The following is a 15,188-nucleotide window of genomic DNA, read 5'->3' on the forward strand; positions in this document are numbered from 1 at the left end:
TAGCGTCTGACATACCTATTTGATTGGTTCTTTAAAAAATCTACAGCCTGCCAGCCAATGATCAGCGCTGGCAGGCTGTAGTTAAACTTGAATACTGCGCAATCCTGTGAATGCACGTTCACAGGAAATCTCAGGTCTCACGAGATGACGCCAATAGCCGTCACTGAGACCTGAGAGACTGCCATCCGGACGCCTATCGGCGTTACCGTGACTGCAAGTGGTTAAAGGGGTTTTGAACACAGAAACAATGGGTATGATGCAATTGTTTTACCACTGAGCTATCAGCTATGTGCTCGTATAACACTGTAATGTGTTAGCTTACAGCATTTTTGGCACAGAGCTATAAGCTGATCAATAGACATACTTTGGTTGTGTGATTTAGCATACAAATACAGTACATAGTATATCTATAACTAATTTTAACTTTGACCCTGATCTATGAAGAGCATAAGTCACTCAGATGTCAGAGTCAGGTGTCAGGGTCAAGTGTCAGGGGTCAGGTGTCACATTGGCATTATTTTGATACTTGACTATGATATCTGACCATGTCCTAAAATGAACACTGTACAGGTGTCATTTATTGTGCACTAGTTTTCTGGTGTCAGTTAGAGATGAGCAAATTGAAGTTGACGAAGTGGAATACGATCTGAATTTCAGGAAAAATTTGATTTGCAAAGAAGTCGAATTTCCTCACGCTTCGTGGTAACGAATCGCATTTTCTCGTAAAATGGCTGCTGCATGTGTGAAGACATGGAGCAAGGAACTCTGGGAAGGCGTGATCACCCATAATGCCATGCATGCAGCCTATCAGCAGCCAGCCAGCTCTGTGATGTCACAGCCCTATAAATAGCCTCAGCCTTCTTGGATTCTGCCATTTTCCAGTGTACTTAGTGCAGGGAGAGACATCAGCAGGCGCTAGGGACAGTGTTAGGAAAGACTTTATTCAGCAAAAAAATGTATTTAGAAGTTCAGGGAAAGATCAGTCAAAGTGTAGGGAAAGGATAGGGAGGCATTATCCACACTATACAAGGAGAACAGGGTCCTATAGGGGAGTGTACAACCTCGGTAATAGGAGCAATTTTATTACACCTGGCTGCACTAATCGGGTATCCAAATTGCTGTTCTACTGCTGCTTTTAGGTTGTTTGCACTATATGAGACATCAGTAATTCCAGCAAACCTTGCTTGTTATTGGGGTGCAAGTTTTGTGTGATACAGCCATTTACGGGGTGTATTAATAGAAAATATAAGTACGTCTTATTAGCCGTTCTGCGATGAAAGTACATTGTGATACAGCCATTTTTTTGGGTATATTTATAGGAAACCTAAGTATGTTATTAGCCGTTCTGCTGTGAACTTACATTGTCATACAGCCATTTTTGGGGTATATTTATAGGAAATCTAAGTACGTTTTATTAGCCATTCTGCGGTGAACATACATTGTCATACAGACATTTTTGGGGTGCATTTATAGGAAATACAAGTAAGTCTTATTAATCGTTCTGCGGTGAATTTACATTGTGACACAGCCTTTTTTGGGGTGTATTTATAGAAAATACAAGTACGTTTTACTAGCCGTTCTGTGGTGAACTTAACATGTGATACAGCCATTTTTGGAGTGTTTACTTTTAATTTAAGCAGGAGTCGCAACGACAGGCCTGAGCTCCCAGTGTCATCTAGCGGTCGTGTCTTGACCAGCAACTCAGAGGTGCTTGAATGATTGACTCGGTCTTCTACTTAGTCGCAAGTGACATCAGACACCCCCCAGCCAAGAGTCGGTGGGTTCCTCTGGACACGACGCTTAGTTGGCATGGCCCAGGAGCCGGTCCTGTGCCCCCACCTGTCCTGAACCTTCCTCTGTCATTTTCAGTTCCCTCAACTCGAGAAGTATTTTATGCTGTAGGCTCAGCTCCACTTTTTAGCGAGGACAAACTTCTAGAGGACAGTCAGCAGCTACTGTCCAGCCAAGATCTGAAGGAGAGATCTGCTGCTTACTTCGGTAGGCAGGTAAATAGTGATGATGAGAGTCGCATGGAAGGCTGGTGTTGCGAGCAGTCAGGCGCCTGGTCCTGAGACTGTTGAGCGGGACATCAGTGACATGCAGACAGTAGGGGATGATGTGTAGCCAATCGCGTTTGGGAGCTGGGTGAAGAAGGGGCTTCATCATCATCAGGAGAAGAGGGTGGCAGCTTGCGAGTGAGGCAGCGGCTGAGCCAGCAGGGTGGCAGCAGTGCGAGGTCGGGAGCCATACATGCCCAGTAGTCTACCTGCGTGCTTTTCAGTAGTCTACCTGCCTGGAAAGTAATGGTGCAGGGGTTCATAGAGGCAGCGATAGCAGGTAGTCAGTGTGGAGAATTGGGGGGAAAATGCCATACTTTTTCATCAAGCCGGAGGATGAGAACATGGCCATTTGTCAAATCTGTGGCCAGGGTGCACCACGGCCCTGCATCAACACATGCAGCATCATCGTAGAGTGGCCTGGGAGAATCATGGCTCCGATGTAGTGGTCCAGCCTCCCGCAGCAACCGATGCATCACCCAGTGGCTCGCACTCCTTTTCCTGCAGTCAAGGCTACACCACCTCAGCCGAAGGGAACTGTCTTTCCTTCCCATCATCTACTGGTCCTGATGCTCCTGCTCCTCCTTCTCCTACTTCCCATCAGTCATTTCGGCAGCAGTCGATCACTAAAGAGATTGCAAAAAGACACCAGTACGCATGCACTCATCCAACGGCGCAGGAGCTGAATGTGCACTTGGCCAAATTGGTGGTACGCTGCACCTTTCAGAGAACTTATGGCGTGTGCCGAGCCAGGGTGGAGTCCCAAGCCGTAATTTATTTGCGAAAAAGGGTCGATGTGTGGAGCTGTAACTATGGTCATTTATGTTATTTATATATGTCCTTTACGGCCCACTAGGTAAATGTGGTTCCTGCCCAGCCACACCAGCAACTTGGCCAGGTGACGCCACGTTCTCGAGGTTTGGGTCCTGCGCCAATGTCCGCCTCTGCCTCCTCATCCTCCACCATGTCCTCAGCCTCCACTGCAGGGACAATTCAGAGTGCTCCTCCAGCATACCACATGTGCAGGGCACGGCGGTGTCACACAGGGGAGGAACTGCTCTGTGTCCTCCATCAAGAACTCAATTCCTGGCTTTCTCCTTGCCAATTTAAAATCGGAACCATGATTATCGACAATAAGAAGAACATGGTGTCGGCACTGCATCAAGAAGGGCTGAGGCATGCGCCCTGTATGCGTTTCTGATTGTAAAGAGGTTTCTGAAGTCTTTCACCCATCTGCAAGACATCCTGAATATAGCCAGAAAACTGTGCATGCACTTCAGCCACTCTTACACTGCAAAGCACACCCTCTTTGAGCTGCAAAGGTAGAATGGCGTTCCCCAACATCGGCTGATATGCGACTTTTCCACCCATTGGAACTCTACCCTCCATATGTTGGACCAACTATATGAACAGAGAAAGGCCATAAATGATTTCTTGATGATATAGGCGGACAGAGGTACTCCCTTGTGTAACTTTGATGTTAGCCAGTGACAGCTCATGCGTGACACCTGCCGTTTGCTTGGGCCATTTGAGGAGGCCACTTTATTTGTCAGTTGCCAGAACTAGGGGATGAACAATGTCATTCCACTGCTTCATGTCCTGGAACAGATGCTGCTAAATCTGGCTGGTTAGGGGACAGGAGACATGGCACCTACATCTCACGGCCACATGAACCCTGTGGGGGCTGAACCGGAGGAGAAGGAGGACATTCACGCACAAGCAATGTGTAGAGAAATGGGTGATTTTTCTGCACAGGTGACAGGAGAGGAGGAGCCAGAGAAACAGGAGGAGCTACAGGGCGATGAGTAAGACGAGGCACATGACCCAGACACACCGTGGCAGTATGCAACGGAGATGGAGACAGGGAGTCCCTCCGAGTCACTTTAGCAACTGGCACAATGCATGCTCAGTTGCTTTCATAGAGAGAGACAAATTGTCGCCATTCAGCAGAGGGATGACTACTGGCTCTCCACCATGTTAGACGCATGCTACCGGACCAAAATAAGGGACTTTTTTCCATCTGGTGAAAGGGAGGACAAACTGAACTACTATCGAGACTATGTAGTTAGTTGGCCACTTCCTATGTGCGCCATTGCCTGTGCTCATGAAGGTCTGACCAGGGGGCCCTCTGCGCTCATATTCCACTGCCATGGCTTCTGGGGGGGTGCAGGAGAAGTACCAGCTCCATCAGCAGCATCTTAAGTATAGAGTCTCTGATGAGCAGTTTTCTTCACCTGCCTAGTGAAGAAACTACTCACCAGCAGCAACAGCTAGACATGGAGCAGAACCTGAACCAGCAGGTGGTGGCATACTTGGACTGCACCCTTCCACCCCACATCGAAGATCCTCTGGACTATTGGGCAAAAAAACTTGATTTGTAGCCACAACTGGCCGTTTGCCATGGTCAAACTTTCCTGCCCGGCCAGTAGTGTGGCATCAGAGCGGGTGTTTAGTTCAGGGGGAGCCATAGCTACCCTAAGTAAAACTCGCCTTTCCACCCAAAATGTGGAGAAACTGACCTTTTGTGAAGTGAAGATGAATCAGGCGTGGATCAGCCAGGATTTCCACACTCCAGTGCCTGATGCATCAGACTGGGTCATCCATGGTGCCACCCCAAAACTTTGTCAAAAGAGACCTGTTTCTTCTGGCTACCTGCTTCAGCTACTATTCTGACCACTCTGTGGTCTCCTCATGCTGCTGCCAACTCAACACACTGTGGTCTCCTCATGCTGCTGCCACCTCAGCACTTTGTCACTGGGCCACTCTGTGGACTTCTTATGCTGTCCCCACCCTCCCCACTCTATGACGGGGCCGCCATTTTTCCTTTTTAGCCTTGTTGACCTCACCATTTATTTTACCCTTCTGATCAGATCCTGTCTTTGGAGCAGCCATAAGGCTTGTATCACATGGTCCCTATTTTGTATCCAGGTATGCTCATGATTTGGTAGCCAAAAGCAGGAGTGGGTACAAAACACAGAATACATGCAAATATTCCATTCATGTGTCATCTCTGTTTTGGATCCACTCCTGTTTTTTGGGGGGCATTAGCAATACTGATGAATTGCTGACCAAATTCTAACTGAGTGAAGGCAGATGCTCAACAGACAGGATCCGTTTTATAGGGTTGTTCTTCTGACGGAACAGAAGACGGGCAAAATAATCAGTGAGGTCAACACAAACTTACTGCTGACACCTTCTCCACTCTGTCGGGGGGCTCAACTTGTATCAGAGTTTAACAGAACAGGTTCTGTATATATCCATGTGGAATCAGCTGACGGTGTAAAAGGAGTGCACTCTTTCACGCTATAGTAGGATCTTGATACTTGACGCTAACATTACCTGTAAGGCTGAGTTCACACTTGAATTATTTGGTCAGTTTTTGCCCCGTAACTGACCAAATAAGTGAAGTGATTCTAAGAGTGACACCTGTCATCTGTGTGTCATACTGACTGACAGCAGTGATGGCCAGTTCGCAGTGTTCGCTGATGAACATCGGGCTGTTCTCGGAACTGCCTGCTCCCGGTGACTGCATGTGTTTCAGAGCGGCTTGCGGCGCAGGCACAGGTAAGGACTTACCTCTGCATCACCGGGCATGGGAATAAAGATGGCAGATCGCATGTGTTCGTCGGCGAACACTGCGAACTGGCCATCACTGACTGACAGTACTGTTTTACTACCACAGCGGACTCCCTATGCATGTTTCTGCAAGGCACAGTGTTCTACATCTCTATACAGGCAGCCAGGAAATAGCATTTTTTAATGCGATTCGTCACAAAAAAATTCGGACCAAATAGAATTTTTGGGAAATTCACTCATCTCTAGTGTCAGAATCTTAAATCTGTGGAGCCACATAGGACCCATCCCCTCCCTCCAACAAATTTGTAAAAAATTGTAGAATGCAGCGTAAACCAACAAAAAAAAAAATCACAAAGATTTATTTTTAAAAGGCGGCTTGTAAAAATTGTGTGACTTTTCGGCACTACTTTTCTAGTGCAGGAGGCTTCATAAATTCCCCTAAATTTATTCATTCAATATGATGGAAAATACCATAAATTTGGTGTAACGGACACTGGGCATGGATCCACTGTACCAACTAACTGCTTTGGTGTTGGGCTAGACCTAAGGGTGTTGCCCTGGCAGTCCTTTGCTTTCAGCCTTTAACCACTGTACTGGGATCTGGCTTTCGTTGCAGGGGAGCCACCAGGCTGCTAACTCTTGGAATAGTCCCAGTAGCAGCGGAGCATGTAGGGATCCGACAATACTAGTGGTCAGGAGACAGGCAGTGGTCAGGCTAGGCAGAGTTTTTGCGTATACATAAAATAGTCCAAGGTCAGGGTAAACAGCAGAGGGTCAACACGGTAAACAGGCAGCAGTCAGGCAGGTAGCGGAAAGTCAGAGGCGATAATTGGGCAGACTACTGTTCATGGGAAGACAATCAAAATAACACACTTTCACTGGTAAACAAGCAAGCTAGGAACTTTAAGCTCAGGCACATTTCCCTATAGGAAGATGCCTTAAAGGGGTTCTCCAGGATGTAAGAAAATAAAAATACTTAAGTATTACTTTATTATAAATATTTTTCCAAATACCTTTTATTAGTTATAATGGCTCATTTTATCTAGTGAGCAATCATTAGGAGAGATAAAATTGCCGACATCCTATTAGTACACACGGAACCTGTCCTAATCACACAGCAGGACAAGTTACTTCACAACACTGAGGTAAAGAGCTGCCTCATCCTCCTCTCTGCTCTACTTGTCAGTAATTATGATCCTGAATACAGATAAGAACTTCAGCTGAATCTCTGTAGGAATGGAGTTCATGAGGAGACATGAAGTGCAGAGATGACAGACAGGAAAGACTGTGGTAATGTGGGGCTGTGGTGATGGAGACTGCATACAAGTGCTGCTGCTCATTAGCCTCATCCCCACCCTCCTCTCTGCACTTCATGTCTCATTATAAACTCCAATCCAAAGTTAGAGAAAAGGGAAGACGCACTCTCAAAATAGTATGCAAAGGTAGGTTTAATTTAATGCTCCTTTATACTGAGTAGGTATATATCTCAGGAATTCAATCAAAAAAAAATATTTTTAAATAAGAAAAAAGAAAAAATCAAAAAAATTCAAAATGATGAACAAATCTCCATATGTGTTATAGATGAAGCAGTTAAGGTTGCGATTGCAACCTCCATCGCTTAAGATAGGAGAAGTGGGTATGTTGACGGTGGCGTCCCACGTGGAGGACGCTGAAACGGGAGAAGATCTTAGGAGCATTAAATTAAACCTACCTTTGCATTCTATTTTGAGAGTGTGTGGTTTCATTCATATTAATGATAATCATAAACTCAATTCTTACAGACATTCAGCTAAAGATCAGTTGTATTTAGGATCAGAGAGGGGAATGAAGCAGCTCTTTACCTCAGTGTGGTGAAGTAACTTGTCCTGCTGTGTGATTAGGACAGGTTTTGTATGTACTAATAGGATGGCAGCCATTTTTTCCCCCTAATGATTGCTCCCTAGATAAAACGAGCCATTACAAGTAATGAAAAGTATTTAGGAATATATTTATAATAAAGAAATACTTAAGTATTTTCATTTTTTTTATTTATTCCTGGAGAATCCCTTTAAATAGCCCAAGAAAACAAGCCATTGACTGACAGATATTGATGTAATTGGGCTACCTTTAAGAGAAGGGAGATGCATGTGCCCTACCAGTAATGGCCTTTCACCTTTGGACACTTTATTACAGCAGCTATCCTCTCTTCTGGAAGGCAGAGGAGAGACAGCAGGGACAAGCAGCTGGGATAGGTGAGTAATGCAGTGCCAGTGTCCACCTCTGATAGGGGGATGGCTGTGGACATGGAGTGCCACCATGACATTTGATTTACCCAAAAAAAACATCAGAGGCACATGGAAGTACAGTATGAATTATATTATATGTCTTGCTAATAATTAGTTGTGTGCACTCAAGAGACACAAGGTTGCCTCTTACAGTTTCTGACCAATAAGAAGGGGATATAAGCCTCTGAACTAATCAACTTCTTATAATCCTACTAATAAAATGATCATTTATGCTCTTAAATATCAGTAGTAGTACCTTTACGTAGAAATTTTCCTCTGCTTTGGTCTAGAATATCATTTGGAAAAAATGAATAATTAGCATGAGGATCGCACTTCATATTGTTAAAAGTTGCTTTTTCCAACACTATGTCTATTGCTTTCTCATCAAGTCTTATATCGACAAATTTGCATATTTTCAGCACAACCGATCGAAGGTCCTAAAAAAGAAAAATATGCAAAGTGAGAGACATTTTCTAGCTCTAAATGTACTACAATCAAGTTTGATAAAAAGCACCATTTGTTATAGGTTACCAAATTATCATATTTTTCCCCTATAAGATTTTTTTCCCTCCAAAGTGCATCTTAGGGGGAATATATTAATGTCTGCTTCCATTATGAAAGCGTCATTAGTACGGCAGGACTGGGAAGCATTTAATACAGTGCTCCCTGTGCTTAATGTATTCACCGCTTCCTGGTTTCGCACTCTGTGACCTCATGCTCTGCGACGTCAAGTCACAGCATAGCAGGAAGTGGATGTCCCAGGTAGCGGCGTTATTCGGAGCAGGAGAGGTAATATTTTCTTGTTGTTGTTGTTTTTTGTCTGATCTGAGGTGTGAGAATCATTGGGGGTCTCATTGGGGGGTCTCAGCAACACTGATGGTCTAATTTGTGGTAAGAGACACACTGGGGGTCTAATTGGGTGGTCTCAACACTAGGGGTCTTACCTGAGATCTGAGAATCACTGGGGGTCTGATTATTTTTGGCGGTCTAATGAAAAAAAAAAGTCTTATTTTCCTTGTCTAAACCTAGTTACATCTTATAGGGCAAAGAATACAGTATATATAAAAAGGCTTACGTTTATATAATCCACCACCAGTAAGCACTTTTTAAAATCTTTTGGTAATAGTTCTAATCTTGCTTTGTCATAGTTGCCATCAGTCCTGAATTTGCAGGGACTGTCCTTAATTTTCAGAGACAGTCCCTGTAAATTAGGACTGTCCCCAGCTGAAAATAGGTGGATTTTATTGTATGTAAACCAGTGCACAAATGAGCAGTACAACATGGTTTGGACTGTTCCCTCGTTAGGGCCCATTTGACCCAATTTACCGACTGCAGAGCTGGTAAGTATTTTCTGTATATTAATGGAGCAAAATGGAATACAGTTGTCTTATTTGTGTCATGTAATATGACAAGGAATTTTTTTATAAGCCTGATCCCTTAACTGTTATTTTTCAAGCTGCTGGGCACACTATAGGTCCCTAAGCGGAGCAGTCAGCTCTCCTGACATGTCTACATTCGTAAATACTTGTATTCACATTAACTTAAAGGGCTTCTGTCACCCCCCAAAACTCATTTTTCATTTTTGAGCATATGAAAATCCTTATTGGACGACTATTCCCTATATAGGGCTCTTACCTTGTTCTGTGGCTTGGTTTAATAAAAAATCGAGCTTTTAAAATATGCAAATGACTTCACTACCAGAAAGTAGGGCGTCTACTTGCTGGTAGCCGCCGCATCCTCCTTTAAAAAAAACGCCCCCTCCTCCTGTTGATTGACAGGGCCAGCGAGCGCTCTCCTCCTCTGGCTGGCCCTGTCTGCAATTTAAATCCCGCGCCTGCACCTTACGTGTCTTCATTCGGCGCAGGCGCTCTGAGAGAAGGACGCTCGCTTCCTCAGCACTTCCTCAGTACGCCTGCGACGATGACGTCTTCTTTTTCGGGTTTAGAGGTGACGTCATTGGTGCAGGCGCACTGAGGGAGTGCTGAGGAAGCGAGCGTCCTTCTCTCAGAGCGCCTGCGCCGAATGAAACCAAGCCACAGAACAAGGTAAGAGCCCTATATAGGGAATAGTCGTCCAATAAGGATTTTAATATGCCCAAAAATGAAAAATTAGTTTTGGGGGTGACAAGTGTTACTATTTTCAAAATGAGGTGTCCATAAGCAATCTGGCACTGTCACACACCCCAAATGGTAAAACCCTGTCATTAAATCATTCATACATTTCTAGAAGGAATAAGGGATCAGTCACACATTCAGGTTTCCGTATGCAATGTTGGAAGCAAGCCAAAATCAGGAGTGGATCATAAAAGGAGCAAATTATTAAGGACAATACCACTCCTTTTTTTATTTTATTCACTCCTAGTTTTGGCTTCCAAAACTGCATCAAGAAGCTTGAATGTGTGGCCGTACCCTAACCCTGGGTCCACACCTAAGCGTTCCTCAAACGCGCGTTTTACGCGCGTTTTTATGCGCGTTTTTTGTAATAGTAAACGCGCGTTTGACGCGCGTTTGTGTCATTGACTGCAGTGTCCTATGGCCACAAACGCGCGTCAAAACGCCCCAAAGAAGCTCAAGTACTTGTTTGAGCGTCGGGCGTTTTACAGCGCGTTCGTACGCGCTGTAAAACGCCCAGGTGTGAACCCTTCCCATAGGGAAGCATTGGTTTTCATGTCTTAAGCGTTTTACAGCGCGTTTGAACGCGCTGTAAAACGCTCAGGTGTGAACCCAGGGTAAGGCCCCTCGCAGATGAGTGTTTGTCATGCTGCAAGTCTGCAGCGCAGCTCCTGACCTCCCAGCACTGATGGGGGTCACATAGCATTATATTGATTTATGATGCTATGTAACCCTTACAGTTCTGGAATGTATTGGATAATACTGGCAGCATTATGTCAGTGCCATCTAATACATTCCCTTGTTGCCTGATGTAAGGTGAGGTGCCCTTGGCATTAGTGGCTTGTGAGGTGCACAACAGGAAACATGAACCTTGGTGGCTCAAAATAATCTGCAGAAGTAGTGAAGCTCAACAAGCAAACATGTCTTTACTTTAACTTCAGAAGCCTTCACATGCATCCAGAAGAGGTGCAGACACAGTAATTGAATGTTACAAAAACAATCTGTCAGAAGCTGTGTATGTGGAGTGCAATGCAGGAGCTCCCTGAGTCACTTTCCAATAAACTGTGCTATTGTCCAAATCCAGCTCAGGGGTGCTCACTTTATGATAGACCTATATCTGTCCCTTAAGTATGACTGGGAGGCAAGACTTTTAAACTCAGCCAACACTGTGGAGTCCTGGAGCCTTAACAAGCGTTACCTCCACAGACTGCTTCAGGCACAATCTCTCGGTAGTGACTGCTTTACCATCAAGAAATAAACTACTCATCTTTCCTTCAAAGGATGCCATCTGTTCTTCTTAGGTCCTTTAGCTGTCAGATTCCCTGCTCTTCACAGAGCTGCTTGCTTTAAGGTACTTCACTTCACTACAAAATGACTTGCTTAACAGGAGGAGGCCAAACCCAGGGGTTCGGCACTTCTCATTACTATCTCTAAGGAGGAGATAACTCCATATACACCACCTGTAGGTCTATACAGTGAAAAAGAAGTTTGCAACAGAATAATGTCAGAAAATACTATAATTCTACCGAAATACACTCCTAATACTATATTTAACCCTTTTGCAGTGATCCACTGGGTTACTGCATATAGAGAACCTTGCAAACTTGCATTTGAGGGATCAAATTAAAATAATTAACAATCCTTGCATTTAACATAACCCTATAAGGCCCATTTTACTTATTTTGAAAATGTGCACGTAATTTCACTTTAAAGCGAGTCGCTCATCAGTTTGTTCCTATAAAACTGCTAACAGATCAAAACAGGGATCAGGGAGTGATGGGTAATCACACAGTTATGGCATGATCATGAAAATGAATTTTTATTTCTCTGGCATTCCTCCCAAAAGTGCCCAGGTGATGATTAGTGTTGATCGAGCACCAAAGTGCTCAGGTGCTCGAGTAGAACACTTTGGGATGGAATGGAAATCAATGGGAGAACCCAAGCATTAAACCAGGCACTCCCTGCTCTAAAGAAGGGAGGGTGTCTGATTCATAGGAAAAGGTCAGAAATTGAAGGAAACACCACTGAAATGGTTCGGGAATAGCATGGGGAGGATGTCTGGATGCATCTTGGACTCCCAGGTTGCTGCTGGGAATAATGTTGTCCGAGTCGTACGCCAATTTTACAGACTGACAATAATACGCACAAAACCAAAGATAAAATCGATTTTAGAGGAAATTTTTTTAGAAAACATTCGTTCCTGTATATTTACTTGTATATAAAGTGCAAGTGCTGCCAAAAATTACAAGGAAGAGGCACTCCGATACAACCTGTATATCACATAAAGGAGGGCCTCATTTACATTGTGGTACAATAGTTCAGGTAGTGGGACTCCTACACTCATAAAGCCTATGCACTAAGTGAAAGGGCTGCCAAAAATTACAAGGAACAGACACTCCAATACACCAGGAGGGCATCATACACATCCTTGAAAAATTATGATTGATGGCCTGCTGGTGACCCTCAAAAACATAAGGAGCAAGGGCCTGCTGGTGACCCTCTAAAACATTAGGGGCGCGGCCCTGCTGCTGAATTGACCATATAAAAAATTAGGGGTGATGGTCTGCTGCTGAGCTGACCATCTAAAAAATTATTGGTGAGGGTCTACTGCTAAGCTGACCCTCTAAAACATTAGGTGCGAGGGCCTGCTGCTGATCTGACCATCTAAAAAATTAGGGGTGAGGGTCTGCTGCTGATCTGACCACCTAAAAATTAGGGCTGAGGGTCTGCTGTTGATCTGACCATCTAAAACATTAGGGGTGAGGGTCTGCTGGTGAGTTGGCCAGCTAAAACATTAGGGGTGAGGGCCTGCTGCTGATCTGACCATCTAAAAAATTAGTGGTGAGGGTCTGCTGCTGAGCTAACCATCTAAAAAAATAGGGGTGAGGGTCTACTCCTGAGCTGACTATCTAAAAGTTAGGGGTGGGGTCTGCTGCTGATCTGATCATCTAAAAAATTAGGGGTGAGGGTCTGCTGCTGAGCTGACCCTCTAAAACATTAGGGGCGAGGGCCTGCTGCTGAGCTGACCATCTAAAACATTATGGGCGAGGACAGGTGGTAGAAGATCTGAAAGACTGGCTGCAAGTCAGTGATCTGACAGCTTCTTTTGGTTTCACTTTGTCTATGTGTTGCTAGGATGTCCACACCTCCTTTTCATGTGTAGATCATGTGATCATTACTACTCCCTTCTTAGTCTGGCTTTACTCATCACTCCTTGCGGATGATAGCTCATTCTGGTTGTGGATTGTTTGGTGTCTGGATCTCAGCTGAGTTCCTGCTTTCCATTTACCCGGAGTTAAGGGTCTTTCCTTTTTGTATTGTGATTTTTTTTCCTTGTCTCTTGGTACCAGACATGAGGCAGACTCTTGTTCCTTCAGCTGGGAAGGAACAGGTTGTCTGTGGCCCAATCTCTATCTTCAGGGCCTTCTAAGGTGAGCCAGGCTTAGATTCCTGCGGATGAACAGTCCTACCATCGGGGTCTGTTCATTCTGTTAGCAGTCAGGGCTTGGGTTGGGATTTATTAAGTGGTGATCTTCCCCCTTTACCTAGTTTGCAGGCCTGGTACCTCCTCCCTCCCTTTTGTGTTTGGTGTGGAGTTCCCCTCCCACATCACGCTGTGACATTATCAACTGCCAAAACCGCCATTTTGTTTGTCTCAATGCGGTGATTGATCCAATCTCTGCACTAGTCGGGAAACTAGAGGGGTTGTCTGGAGGTAGCTGACCTCCATAAAACTGTCTCGCAGATCCAGAGACCTCAGGAGGCTGGTTCCGAAAGTGGGAATCAGTCCATCCCTGAACCTAAAGGTTGCTCTCCTGGACAGATTTTCCAGGGGCAGTGACAATTTCATGCTGTTTAATGAATCATGCAAATTATATTTTAACCTCTTCAGGACACATGACGTACCGGTACGTCATGTTGTCCTGGTACTTAAGGACACATGACGTACCGGTACGTCATATATAGTTCCAATCACCACTGCCCGGCGGGCGGTGATCGGAACCTGGAGCCTGCTCAAATCATTGAGCAGGCACCTTGGCTGCGATCCTGTGACCCCCCCATGTCGGCGATCGCAGCAAACCACAGGTCAATTCAGACCTGCGGTTTGCTGCGGTTTCGGAAGTTTCTGATCCCTGCTGTCTGTGACCGCGGGGATCAGAAGCTTCAAATAAGCTTTGTTTTAATGTTTAACACCCCCCTGCTGCCCTCTTTGTTATCTGCCAGCGGGCGCAGCGGGGGGGGGGGGTGCGGGTGCTTGGGGGGCGGGCAGGCATGCGATCATCAGCCAGCCCCCTCTCTCAGGATAGGCGAGCGGTTTGCAGAGTGTCAGCACATTGCTGACACTTTGCTCGAAATGCCTGACATCTGTGCTGGCACAGATGCCATGCGTTTAACCCCTTCCATGCCGCGGTCCATAGGGTTAAGAGGGAGGGAGCTCCCTCTCCCATCGAGGGCTGCTTTGCCTTTTCAGCCCCCGATGGGAGAGGGAGGTGCCCCCTCCCTCCCCATCATCCACTGCTCTGCTGTGGCAGCGAGTGATGGTTACTATGGCAACTGGACGCCTTCACAGGCGTCCGGCTGTCCATGGTACTGATCAGAGGCTGTCCATGGTGCTGAATCAGACTTTGTAAAGTGAAAATACAGTACAGTACACTATATAGTGTACTGTACTGTATTATACAGACACCATACCCACTGGATCTTCAAGAACCAAGTGGGTCTGGGTAAAAAAAAAGTTTAAAAAAAGTTTTTAAAAAAAGTAAAAATCAAAAAGCACATTTATCACTGTTTAAAAATGAAAAAACTAAAATTCCCTACACATGTTTGAAATCACCGCATCCGTAACGACCTGATCTAAGAAACGGTCATGTTACTTTACCCGAACGGTGAACGCCATAAAAATAAAAAACTATGATGAAATTGGAATTTTGCCCACCTTACCTCCCAAAAAAGGTAATAAAAGTGATCAAAAAAGTTGTATGTACGCCAAAATACTAATAAAACTGTCACCTCATCCCGCAAAAAATGAGACCCTACCTAAGATAATCGCCCAAAAACTGAAAAAACTATGGCTCTCAGAATATAGACACTAAAACAGGATTTTTTTTGTTTTTGTTTCAAAAAAGAAATAATTGTGTAAAACTTTAAATAAATAAAAAGTAAACCTATTAGGTATTGCC

The 15,188-nt window shown here is 44.9% G+C and overlaps 1 protein-coding gene across 2 annotated transcripts in view; it reads right to left on the reverse strand.

Annotated features, from left to right (window-relative positions):
- Positions 1 to 15,188, reverse strand: part of LOC122936196 (amine sulfotransferase-like) — a 138,758-nt gene that overhangs the window by 5,337 nt on the left and 118,233 nt on the right. For both annotated transcript variants that reach the window (XM_044292285.1, XM_044292284.1), the window contains one exon: positions 8,154 to 8,334. In XM_044292285.1, the coding sequence (XP_044148220.1) occupies positions 8,154 to 8,334 (181 nt within the window). The remainder of the gene's footprint in view (positions 1 to 8,153; positions 8,335 to 15,188) is intronic.

This window comes from Bufo gargarizans, chromosome 4, assembly GCF_014858855.1.
Source record: "Bufo gargarizans isolate SCDJY-AF-19 chromosome 4, ASM1485885v1, whole genome shotgun sequence".
Lineage (NCBI taxonomy): Eukaryota > Metazoa > Chordata > Amphibia > Anura > Bufonidae > Bufo > Bufo gargarizans.